The 12,304-nt window shown below is 44.2% G+C and overlaps 1 protein-coding gene across 1 annotated transcript; it reads right to left on the minus strand.

Annotated features, from left to right (window-relative positions):
• Nucleotides 1-160: 160 nt before the first annotated feature.
• Nucleotides 161-8,012, minus strand: Ndufab1 (NADH:ubiquinone oxidoreductase subunit AB1). Its single transcript, XM_046454708.2, has 5 exons — nt 7,803-8,012; nt 3,911-4,033; nt 2,638-2,725; nt 1,245-1,344; nt 161-322 (listed from the first exon to the last, which is right to left on the minus strand). The coding sequence occupies exons 1-4, from the start codon at nt 7,968-7,970 to the stop codon at nt 1,253-1,255; spliced, it is 471 nt and encodes a 156-aa protein (XP_046310664.1). The 5' UTR covers nt 7,971-8,012; the 3' UTR covers nt 161-322; nt 1,245-1,252.
• Nucleotides 8,013-12,304: the final 4,292 nt, after the last annotated feature.

Genomic DNA, 12,304 nt, shown 5'->3' on the forward strand with positions numbered 1-12,304 from the left:
GGTGCTGAGAATCAAACCCGGGCCGCACTCATGCCAGGCAAGCGTGCTACCGCTTGAGCCACACCCCCAGCCCCAGATAAAACTTTTAAAATATTAGGAAGTTTCAATCTATAAAGGCACTTTATAGACATCACTGAAAAACTGAAGATGAAGAAAAGTGTTGGTTTTATAGATTTATTTTCAAAGGGCAGTACACTTAGAGAATTTAAATACAAGTCCAGGAGAAGTGCTCTGTCAAGGTCAGTGACGACACCAGAATGGGTTCTCACTTCCACACACTCCCCAGGATCATCCGAGTCCTCTCTTGGTGAGGAAGAGGGGTCTGGCAATGACAAAGCAAGTTCAGTATTTGTCTCTGGTATATAGTCACCAACTCTTGAATGACATATTGAAGGTGCTAACTCCAGTGTAACTAAATGTTATAGATACTAATATGGTGTTTTAATTTACAATGTTTTTTGATGACTCTGGAGCCTAAGTAACAACAGCTTGCACTTTCGGGGAGACTGCTGCACCAGGCAGCGGGGAAGCAGCACACACTGCCCGCTCTGCCTTCACACAGGCCCAGCAGCCCTGCCCTGCCCAAGACCAAGACCAGCAGGCTGAGCACATCGTACAGCTGGGAAAAATCTGGGTTACTGACTCCAAAGTCCATCCTCTTACTCAGGAGGCCACCAGGCCATTTAGATTCCTGGACAGTAGGGCAGGCAAGCCATGGGTGGGCAGTTGATGGAGACAGAGGTCTGTTTCTGGGTTACCTTGCTCAGGGTTTTGTGCAGGATTCTTTTTATGAGGATGGCCGACAATCAAGTGAATCCATCCAGGAATGACTGCTCTCAACCTCTTGAGGACAAAAGGTCATCACTAGCATGATGTTTTTTGAATGGCAGGCAAATGAAAGTAGCCTGCTAATTTATTTGTTTGTTTGTTTGTTTATTTATTTATTTGCAATACTGGGGATTGAACCCAGGGGTGCTCTATCACTAACCTACATCCCCAGCCCTTTTCATCTCAAGACAGGGTCTTGCTAAGTTGCCAAGGCTGGCTTTGAACTTGCGACCCTCCTTCCTTACCCTCCCAGGTCACTGGGACTACAGACATGTGTCACCACACCCAGCAGCAGCCTGCATTTTAAGTGAAAATCTCTGTCAAACATTTCCATCTTTCATTTCTTCTTGAGTCTTGCTTTATTGAAGAACCAGACAAATTCTTTGGGAGGACAACATTTCATAAGTCATTTTTACCTGATACTTTATTCATATACATCCTTCTTATCTGCAATGTAATCAACAATTTCTTGTGGACACATTAACTTTTCTGCATCTATATCAGGAATTTCAAACCCTAAAATGAAAAAAATTAAAATAATGTGTGAATGTAGAAAAAGCAAATCCCTCAGAGCTGAAAGCACCTAAAACTACCAAAATTCTCCAGCAATTTTGAATCCCATTTAAGTTGCGAGCCCGTGAGGTTTTAGACTGTATGCCCACATTGAGTCTAAAGGGGTTTTGTTGTGGTTGTCGTTTTAAGGACAGAATTAGATTAACAGAAAACTCCTCCTCTTCACATACACAACTCAATGATTTTTAGTATATTCACAAGTCTGTAAAGCTATCACTATTATCTAATTCCCCAAGAATTAATCTCATCAATCTAATTTCCTCAGAACATTTTTATCACCCCTAAAATAAAACCAAGTGCCCTTCAGTCAGCAGTCACTTCCCATTAACCCTGCCCCAGCAACTGATCTACTGTCTCATGGATTTGCCCGTCACATTTCATACAGTGGAATCATGCAGTGTGTAGTCCTCTGTATCTGGCTTCCTCCACCTACACTGTCCTCAAGGTTAACTCATGAAGTATTATGTTCTTCACTCCTTTTTACGAATTTTTTTGGTTTTGATAGTTACAATTTACAAAGTGCTCACTTTAGTCCAAATATTATGCAGAGTATTTTATACACAATCTCTAATTCTCACAGCAATCCCAATCTTGAGATGTCTACTATTGTCACCCTCATTTTATAGCCAAGGAAAAAGGCTTTGAGAGATGCAGGTACGAAAGCCCAATCCAGACCCAGTACTCAGCCACTAGCAAATTAGATCATACCTTGAGTCAACCCATGAGGAATTTTAACCAAGGCCTGCTCTGCAGAATGGCACAGAAGTCCCTTTGCTTCCTGAATTGAAGCAACTCAGAAATTAGCAAAGAGCTTTATAAAGGTCTCATTTGTACACAAACAGTCCCCAACAAAGAAAATTTGGACCGTGCATGTAAGGCATTATGAAGACCAAGCCAGAGGGTGTGCGGGGGTGTACGTGTGTCCTCAGCATACCTGTTACTTCTGCCTACCTAGCTGCTGGGTCATCAGCGTCTCTACAAGTGCCCTTCATCTTGGACCTGTCTTAGGAATCTGAGCCCCTCAGCCCCCAGCTTCACACTCGACTCTCAGGCCTGCACTGTCCCTAATATTTACTTCACCTGGGGGTAGGGAAGGATGTATGTGGAGGGGAGGCTACTGTTTTTAGTAGGATTAGATTCTAATACTGATTCAGACTCCTAGCATTTCTTTCAGTTTAATCCACCTAAATGAAGAATCAGAATATGCAGATGCAAGACTAAGCCAGTGCATGTTACCAAATTCGTCTTCCATGGCCATGATAATCTCCACTTGGTCCAAACTGTCTAAGCCCAGGTCTTTCATAAAATGGGAATTTACCGAAAGCTGTAAGAAAGGAACCAAACAAAAAATTGAGTCTGTGAAAGCATTTGCTTCACAAGGTAACAGAGCAATATAATGGCATTTAATCATCATATAGACTTTTTAAAAAATATAGGTGTCTTAATTAGCATTACGTATTTTATCTACAACGGCAAGTACACGCTATGCTTAAAGGTACCTTATTCGACTCTGTTTTAAAGTGGTTAACAACATAAAGCAAATGAAGGCACTCACGTTACATTATTTTACTGTGTGTGTGTGTGTGTGGGGGGGGGGATACTGGGGACTGAACGCAGAGTGCTCTACCACTGAGCTACATCCCCAGGCCTTTTTAAGACAATGTCTCACAAAGTTGCCAAGATTCACCTCAAACTATGATCCTCCCACCTCAGCCTCCCAAGTCACTGGGATTACAGGTTGTGCGCCATCACACTCCAGCTTTTTTTTGGGGGGGGGGCCCACTCTTCTGAATAACATCTGAAGGAGTTTGGTTTTCTTGCTGCCTTACTGACAACTAAGACCCTGCACCTTAGATATAACATTCCCCTTAGGAATAGCACATGGCTTCAGGCCCAGTGGTGTGCACCCATAATCCCAGAGATTCAGAAAGCTGAGGCAGGAGGATTGCAAATTCAAGGCCAACCTCAACTTAGCAAAACCCTGTCTCAAAAATAAAAAGAGCTGGAGATGTAGCTCAGTGGTAGAGAATCCCTGGGTTCAATCCCCAGTACCATATGCATACACAAAATAAAAAATAGCATACTGAGTGCCTAGAATGTGAAAGGCTAATGCCACCAAAAAAAAAAAAAAAAAAAAAACAAGCTGTGCTCTCACACAAAAGATTTAGTTATTTAAAAATGAATGTGGCTTTTTTTGGTAGTGGGAGAATTGAATGACAGGGTTTCTCATATGTTAAATGTACCTTCTAGTTCTGATTTCAACCCCAAACCCTCTTGTTTTTAAAAATGGGTGAAACATACACAAACACATGGAATATATACTTACATAAGCATTGAATATATCCGTAAAGACACAGAAGCTGGTGACACTGGCTGTCTCCCAATGTTAGGGGAGCTGGGTGGCTGGGGACCAGGGAGGCTGTGTACTGAATCTCCTTTCAGGACCTTTGAATTTCACACCATGTGCTTAAATATGCTAAAGAGAGAAATTTAACCCACCATCAATTACCTTTTCTGGATCAATCTTGTCATAGAGTTTCAGGACATATAAAACACGGTCCTTGATTCCCTCTAACGTCAAAGGGGGTGCGTCACTATACTGGCGGCACAATTGTGTAACTCTCCCTGGAACCTAGAGTAAAGGCAGGAAGGAAACACAGTCGTGAACCCAAAATGCCTCTAAATAAATGCACAAGTAAGTCTACAGGTATCTTTCACAAGGCTTTTGGAACCATATAGAACCCACATCATCTGACTCTAATTGTGGCCATGGTACCAAGTCACAATACTGGACAGTCTCAGAAACCCTAGCAGTAAGCAGCATCAAAATGGGCCTGGGGAGGGGGTGGTTGGGGGGGGGGGCTGGGGTTGTGGCTCAGCAGTAGAGCGCTTGCCTAGCACGTGCAAGGATCTGGGTTTAAGCCTCAGCACCACATAAAAATAAATAAATAAAAGGCATTAAAAAAAAAAAAAGGCTAGGGATGTGGCTCAGTGCTTAAGTGCCCCTGGGTTCAATCCGTGGTACAAAAAAATAAAATAAAAGGAAAAAAAAATAAAAGGAAAAAAAAAATGGGCGTATTTCCCCTCGAAGCCAGGGCTCCTGGGCTCAGTGCTCAGGTTTTGGACGTTCATCACTGTTCAGTGAGACAAACTACCACTAAAATCGTCTAGGGCCTGCAGACAGAGCAGCCTGTTTCCCCAAGGCCTCGCCAACATCCTAGGGCCTCTACAAGGCACTGCAGCTTTAGTAGCCAGGTGTGAATCAAAATAACACAAGACAGACCTGTCATGGTATACTCAAGATAGTCCCTGTGAACCTACTGAGAAACATAAAAAAAATTAAGAAAAAAATGATATGAAGAGGAATTAATGCTGAAGAAAGGGGGAAAGAGAAGAGGGAGGCCACCAAGTGCCCAGGGCCCAGAAATAAAGCAAACAGCTGGTGGGTGCTGTCTGTACCCAGCTACCCATGCGACCCACTGGGTGTCAGCATCAACCCAAGCATCACTGGGAAGTGCTTACAGAGGCCAGTTTGGTGCCATGGAATTAAATTAAATTTAGCTGTTTGGGGTTGGGGATATAGCTCGGTTGGTAGAGTGCTTGTCTTGCATGTACAAGGCCCTGGGTTCAACCCCCAGCACCACTAGTAATAATAACAATAGTAATAATAATAATAAATTTAGCTGTTTGGACTCTGGCAAGTTACTTAGCCTTTGTGTTTCTCAGTTTCTTTACCTGTAAGATGGGGATAAACAACAGTACCATGCTCACAGGACTGCTGGGAGGCATCAGTGAGGTGAAGGAAAGGGCTCTGACCTCTGCCCGGCGTGTGCAACTCAGTAGGTACAACTTAGGGTTATCTAGAAGGATCTTGAGGACAACCTGCCACTGTGATGCCTTCGCTGCAGTGATGCCCCCAAAATACTAGATGCTGTTTTTTCCCTTTCAGTCTCCTTACTGATCTTTTTTTTCTTTTGGGGACTGGGGATTGAACCCAGGAGCACTTTACCACTAGCTACATCCCCAGCCCATTTTCTTTTTTCAGACAGGGTCTCAGTAGGTTGCTGAGGCTGGTCTTGAACTTGCAATCCTCCTGCCTGGGATTCATGAGTGGCTGGGATTACAGGCATGCACCACTGTGGCCTGGATTCTTTATTGATTTCCTATCGTTAAATCAGGCTATGGTGCCGTCCTGAGTATTTGACATACAAGATCTCTTTGAGCTCTGACAGTAACCTTATGAGATACTTGGTACTATCACTCCCCATTACAGTTGAGGAAGTTGAGGCAGAGAATGGCTATAATCTTGCCTCAAGTCCAGCCACATGACTTCTTAGAGAGTCTTACTGTTCCTTGTTGCAAGATCTCAGCTTACAGAATGAGCAAACACCTCCCCAACAGCCAACACCTTCCCCAAGACCTACACTTAACAATTATATGCAACAGAAATTGCCTCTCCTTGACATCAGGGAAGGCACTATTTGCAGGAAGAGTAAGTCCTCTGGAGTAGTAACTCAAACTGATCAGTTTCCATCAGGATCCATCTTATTTCACTGGGGTCCTCCCCTGCCTGAGGGAAATGCAGAGGAAGCTAAGGAAATGACTATAAATCCCGCTCTACAACCTGCCCCCTGAACAGCTTTGTCCAAGTAGCCCAGACATCTCAAACTCAGCTGTTGAAATAAACTTCATACATGTCTCAAAACTCTGGCTGCAGACCTCCAGCCATCTAGGAGTCTAGCCAGGAACCTGAGGGTCAACCTCCGCTCTTCCCACTCTCACCATCACATTTATTAAGTCACCCAGCTTGGCAGAGTGGGAGGAAAGGCTCATTCCTTCAACAAACCTTGCTAATTATTCTTTCCCAGTGACCTCAGCATTCTCAATACCTAACTTAACTGTTTGTCCATATCTTTGAATGAACTTAATCAAAACCACTTTGTAAATATAAATACAGTGGTTCCTCTGCTGTGTATGTAAACCAAGAAGAGGCAGTACAAGAGCCTTGCTTATTCAAAATATGGTCTAAGGGCTACCAGCAGCAGAATTCATGAGAATTCCATGGAAATGAAACCCCTCAGGCCCCTTCCCAGCCCCACTGGATCAGAATCTGTATTTTAATCCAGGTGACCTGTATGCCCAGTGAAATTTGAGAATCAAAGCTGTAAGATGAGGATAATCATGTCACATTTTGCCTTATGCTGAAATCAGTCTCAGGACACAAACACTCAGCAACTATACTAGTGACCTTTTAGCCCCCAACTTTAAAATGACATTTACCTTTTGATATAGCCAAGAGGACACTGCCCAATGAATTATTAATCCATTACACTGTCAGCGAATCTCAGCACTAGCTGCACAAAAGAATCACTGATTCTGGATTCTGACTTGGCCTGGGCATCCATATTTTTTATTGTAACATGCAGTCCTGACTGAAACCACTATTACAGGAAGCCCATCAGCTTGAAAAGGGGTTTCTCAACTTGACCTTGGGAGTCTTTAAAGCTGTAATTTTGTTTTGTTTTTTGGTGCTGGGCCTTGTGCATGTGAGGCAAGCACTGTACCACCAACTGAGCTATATCCCCAGCCCTAAAGCAGTAGTTCTTAATCTTGGATGCACTTCAGAGTCATAGGAGGAGCTTAAAAACAAAACAGAACTGTCATGTCAGGGTCCCATTCCAGAGAACTAAATCATAAGAGGAGTGAGAGGAGGGTCAAGGGATTTCTTTTTTTCTTTTTTTAGTTACCTAGGTGATCTGAGCGTTCAGCTAGGGCTGAAAACCACTGCCTCACGTTGCAACCTCACACAGACTTCATCAGATAGGAAAGCTACTTTACCTGTTCGCTATCCTTACTTCCAGAAGGTCAAAAAACAGGTAAACGGTGCCAGTGGGGAAAATTAAGACAGAAATCCAGGAAAAAGAACTACTCTGGAGGAGGCTATAAGCAAGCGGCTGCCTCTCTGCACCCTATCTTTACTCTCCCCCTAGAAAGTGATGGCGGTATTTATCATGGTGACCACAACTAACAGCGACCAGTGTTTTGATGGCTGACCAAACAGGTGCTCTGCCTGCATTATCTCAACTAACCCTCGCTGCCACTCCACGACCCCGCCGTTCAGTCCGGGGCTCGGCGAGGCGAGGAGACCAGTTCCACGGGGGCAGCCGGCGAGGGAACCCGGGTGCGGGGGAGTCTGTGCTCGGCTCCGAAAGCAATCACCAAGTCGCCGGCCTCCCGCAGGGGCCCACCAAACACCAGTCGGCGGCGGGGCTGGGGAGCCAACCAAGGCCCCCCGGGTCACCTGCTTGCAGCTGGCACGGTCCGGTTGCCCGCTACCCCCTGACCTCCAGCGACCGGATCCCTGACCCCTGCCAAACCCCAGCAAAGTCACCGCGAGTCACCTGCGTGAGCACTAAGGCCAGCTGTGTAGTCCCGGGCCACGTCCGGTTCCCCGCGGGACACAAAGCGGTGCTGAGCGGCCGGGCCAGGGCGGGTACGGAGACACGAGGCAGCGGCGCGAAGGCCGCAGGCAGGCGGCGGACACAGGAGGAAAGGACACGAGCCGCCATGGCTACGCCGACCCAGGATGCACTGCGCCGCAGCCTCAGGCCCAGATTTGGTCCCCGCTGCGCACAGAGCGGCGCTATCTGGCGCCGCCGGCGGTAGCGGCCCCTAGCGGCCCCTGGCGGCACTGCGCCCTCGAACCCGCGGCCCAGCGGTCCAAGTACTTAGTGCTAATGGCACGTATGCGGTCTTCCCTTGAATGCTAGTCCTTCACGCAAGAAAGGTATTTGGTTTTATTTCTTCTCTGAAAATCCTGAAATACATTTATTTAAAAGTTGTGATGCCACCGTTCTTCCATAGGCATTTAAATTTAATAGTTTGCAACAGTTCAAAAAGTGAGAATCAATTTCAATACATAACTAAGACTAATAAATGTAAGGTATAGGCTACAACAATATACATGTCTTAAAAAGTGCCAGGCAACATCTAAGTAATATTGGGTAAATTAGCCGGGCTTGGGGCCATAGGCCTGTAATCTCAGCAACTCAGGAGGCCAAGGCAGGAGGATCACAAGTTCAAAGCCAGCCTCAGCAACTTAGTGAGGACCTACTCTAAATAAAATATAAAAAGGGATGGGATGTGGCTCAGTAGTTAAGTGCCCCTAGGTTCAATCCCCAGCTGAGAGAGAGAGAGAAAGAGAGAGAGAGGGAGATAGAGAAAGAAGAGAAGAGAGGAAGGAAGGAAGGGAGGGAGGGAGGGAGGGAGGAAGGAAGGAAGATTAATCTTAGCTATTCAGGAGACTAAAGTAGAAGGATGGTAAGTTCCAGGTCAGCCTTAGCAACTTAGTGACACCTGTCTCAAAATGAGATAAAAAAGGCTGGGGGATGTAGCTCAATGGGACAGTACTTGCCTAGCATGCATAGCAGACACTTGAGTTCAACCCCCAAAACTGGAAGAAAAAAAGAAAAAGAAAAACCCAAAACAGGTAAGTGGATTTGGGAAGTTTATGCTAATTTGCACATATTTCTCAGCTGGGAGCCTAAGAAATTGATTTAAATTGAAGCACACTGGCATGGTGAACAATCCAAAAATGCCTTTAGTTTTATATGAGTTTCTTTCTTAAAAAAAATTTTACAACTCCAAGTAAAATGAAATATATTATCTTTGAAATAAAATGCATTGTATGAGCCCATTATGATAAAATTATTTATATTTATTCATTCACTAAAACGTTGAGTCTCTATAATGAGCTTATTATTGAGGCCATAGCAGTGAGCAACCCAGAGAGACAGTCTATTCTCACAGAGTTTTACATTCTGGTATAAAAATAAAGACAATAAACAAAAATATGTAAAAACAATAGCCAAGATATGGAGTCAGTGTTGGTGTCCAGCAACAGACAGGTAAAGAAAATGTGGCATCCATACACAACGGGATATTATTCAGCCATAAAAAGGATGAAATCCTGTCCTCTGCAGCAGCCTGGAGGACATCATGTAAGTGAAATAAACCAAGTACAAAGTCACAGATGCTCTCATTCATAGGTGGGAGCTAAAAAAGTAGATTTCATAGAAAGAGAATAGAATAGTGGTCACTAGAGGTAAGGAAGGGGCCAGGGTAAGAAGGACAGAGAGATATTGGATAATAGTTACCAAATACAGTTAAAATAATAAGTTCTAATTATATTTTTACTTTGTGAACCATCTTTCTTAGTCTCCCGGCACCACCATGCCCAGTTTACTGCTCTGCATATTAAGCGATTGTTTTTTTGTTGTTGTTTATTTTTTGGTACAAGGGATTGAACCCAGGGGCACTTAACCACTGAGCCACATCCCCAGCCCTTTTTGTTTTTTATTGTGAGACAGCATCTTGATCAGTTGCTTAGGGCCTCACTAGTTGCTGAGGCTGGCCTTGAATTTGTGATCCTGCCTCAGCCTACTAAGTTGCTGGGATTACAGGCATGTGCCACCACACCGGGCTTTCTTAAGCAATTGGAAGAGCACTTGTATTACGGATTTGGAATAATCGTGAGTAACTAACTGCCCAGGCTCCATTTTAAGTGGCAGTACTCCATTCCTGCTGAAAACTGGCACCAAAAAACTCTGCCTGGAGTTCTATGATCAAGGCCCTGATCTCTTCACAGAACCTATCCAGTATTTCTGTTATGTATCTCAGAAATGATTTCAAACACTCATGGAGTCTGGTATGTGAATGGAATCTGTTGTGCTGTAATAAGAATGTGGGGCCACGTGTGGTGGTACACACTATAATCCCAGCAACCTGCCAGCCTCAGCAGTTTAGTCCCTAAGCAACTTAGCGAGACCCTGTCTTAAAATAAAAAATAAGAAGGGCTAGGGGTGTGGCTCAGTAGCGAAGTGCTCCTGGGTTCAATTCCCAGGACCAAAAGAAAAAGAAAAAAAAGAATTTGCTGTGTACTCCCCCTGCCCTTGAGAATGTGCAGTCTTCCCATGCTCCGATTTGTGAGAACTTGAAGTGCACTCACCCTTCCTCACGATGTTACATCCCATGGTATCAGAGCCCACGTGGAAGTGAACGTCAACTCCTGGACTTCAAAGTACACAGGAACCCAGGAGTTCTGACAGACACTGTGAAAACCCAGGCTCTGTGGCAGGCAGAACCTTCAGCCGCTTCTCCCAGTGTCAAGAGCTCAGGCTGGGACAGAACCTGGGGCCTGAAGCCAACCCCTGCCCAGTCCTCTGGCCTCTGGGAAGCTTCTTGTCACATATTTGTGCTGCTTTGCTCAGGCCAGTTTTTCCTGAGAACAGCTTGCTTGTATAAAGGTGCACCTTGAACTTCAGTCAGACTTGACTCCCCCACAGGCCTGCTTCCACCCTCGCTGAGCAATTAGACTCTAATTATTTTGGAACACATGATTAATAAATCTCACCTACTAAAGTATATTTCCTGTGAGACTTATTCTCGTTTTTCTCTCTTTTGAAACATATGAACCTAAGAAAAAAATTCTCTTTGTATGGCAGTAGATCACTGTGACTCGTAAAATCATATTTTAATCATCTCCTCATTTTAAGCCTACAGAAGATTTTGTTACATTTAATACTATGGTCAAACATAACAAATCACCTCTTATTTAAATCATATAATTGGGGAGAGCTCCTTTACCCTCCAGCAAATACACGAAGAGAAAATGTCTACATGGTCTGTAAAGTAAAATGTCCAACCTTAAGATTGGGATGAGGCCCTTTGTGTTGGGAGACGCTTTAACAAAGAACATCGATGCTTTTCGGTAGCACTTCCAACACAAGATGGATGGGCATAGTGGCACATGCCCATAACCCCAGAGAATCGGGAGGCCGATGCAGGAAGTTTGAGGCCACTATGGGCAATTTAGTGAGATCCTATCTCAATTTTTTTTTTTTAAAGAGGTCAAATTACTTGGAAGATTGAGTGATAAGATTTATTTATTTATTTATTTATTTTGAGAATTTTAATATTTTTTAGTTATTGGCAGACACAACATCTTTGTTTGTATGTGGTGCTGAGGATCGAACCCGGGCCGCACGCATGCCAGGTGAGCGCGCTACCGCTTGAGCCACATCCCCAGCCCCCTATCTCAAATTTTAAAAAATAAATAAATAAAAAGGGCTGGGGATGTTGCTTAGTGGTAGGTGCTCCTGGGTTCAATCCCTAACACTCCCTCCCCCCCCCCCCCCAAAAAAAAATAAAGGCTGGATGAATGGATGGACAAGCATAAATGCCATCACCCGTCATTCCTCCCTTTTTCTAGCCCATCTGCACTTCTGTCTCATCCCCTCTGTTGTCCCTGAGACCTTGCATCACCAGTCCTCTCTTCATCTTTAAACTTTCTTTTATCTGGCTCTTTCCCCTGAGCCTCTGAACATGCTTAAAGTTTCTCCCAGTCTAAAAACAAAGCCAGAGACCAGCATGGTGGCACACTCCTATAATCCCAGTGGCTCGGGAGGCTGAGGCAGGAGGATCATAAGTTCAAAGCCAGCCTCAGCCATTTAGCAAGGCCCTAGGCAACTCAGCAAGACCCTGTCTCTAAATAAAATAGAAAAAATAGCTGGGGATGTGGCTCAGTGATTAAGTGCCCCTGGGTTCCATCCCCAGCACCAATAAATAAACAAACAAACAAACAAATAAAAACACAGCCTCCTTCACTGATCCTTAACATACCCCCACCTCCTTTCATAGTTGAGCTTCTTTTTAAAAAAATATTTATTTTTTTAGTTGTAGTTGGAAACAATAGTTTTATTCTATTTTTTTTAATGTGGTGCTGAGGATGGAACCATTGAGCCTCACCTCCAGCCTCCAATTCACTCTTTTTTTTTTTTTTTATATTTTATTTTTTAGTTTTCGGCGGACACAACATCTTTGTTTGTATGTGGTGCTGAGGATC

This window comes from Marmota monax, unplaced genomic scaffold (genome assembly GCF_021218885.2).
Source record: "Marmota monax isolate L192 unplaced genomic scaffold, Marmota_monax_Labrador192_F-V1.1 WCK01_AAM20220418_F8-fsc00086, whole genome shotgun sequence".
Taxonomy (NCBI): domain Eukaryota; kingdom Metazoa; phylum Chordata; class Mammalia; order Rodentia; family Sciuridae; genus Marmota; species Marmota monax.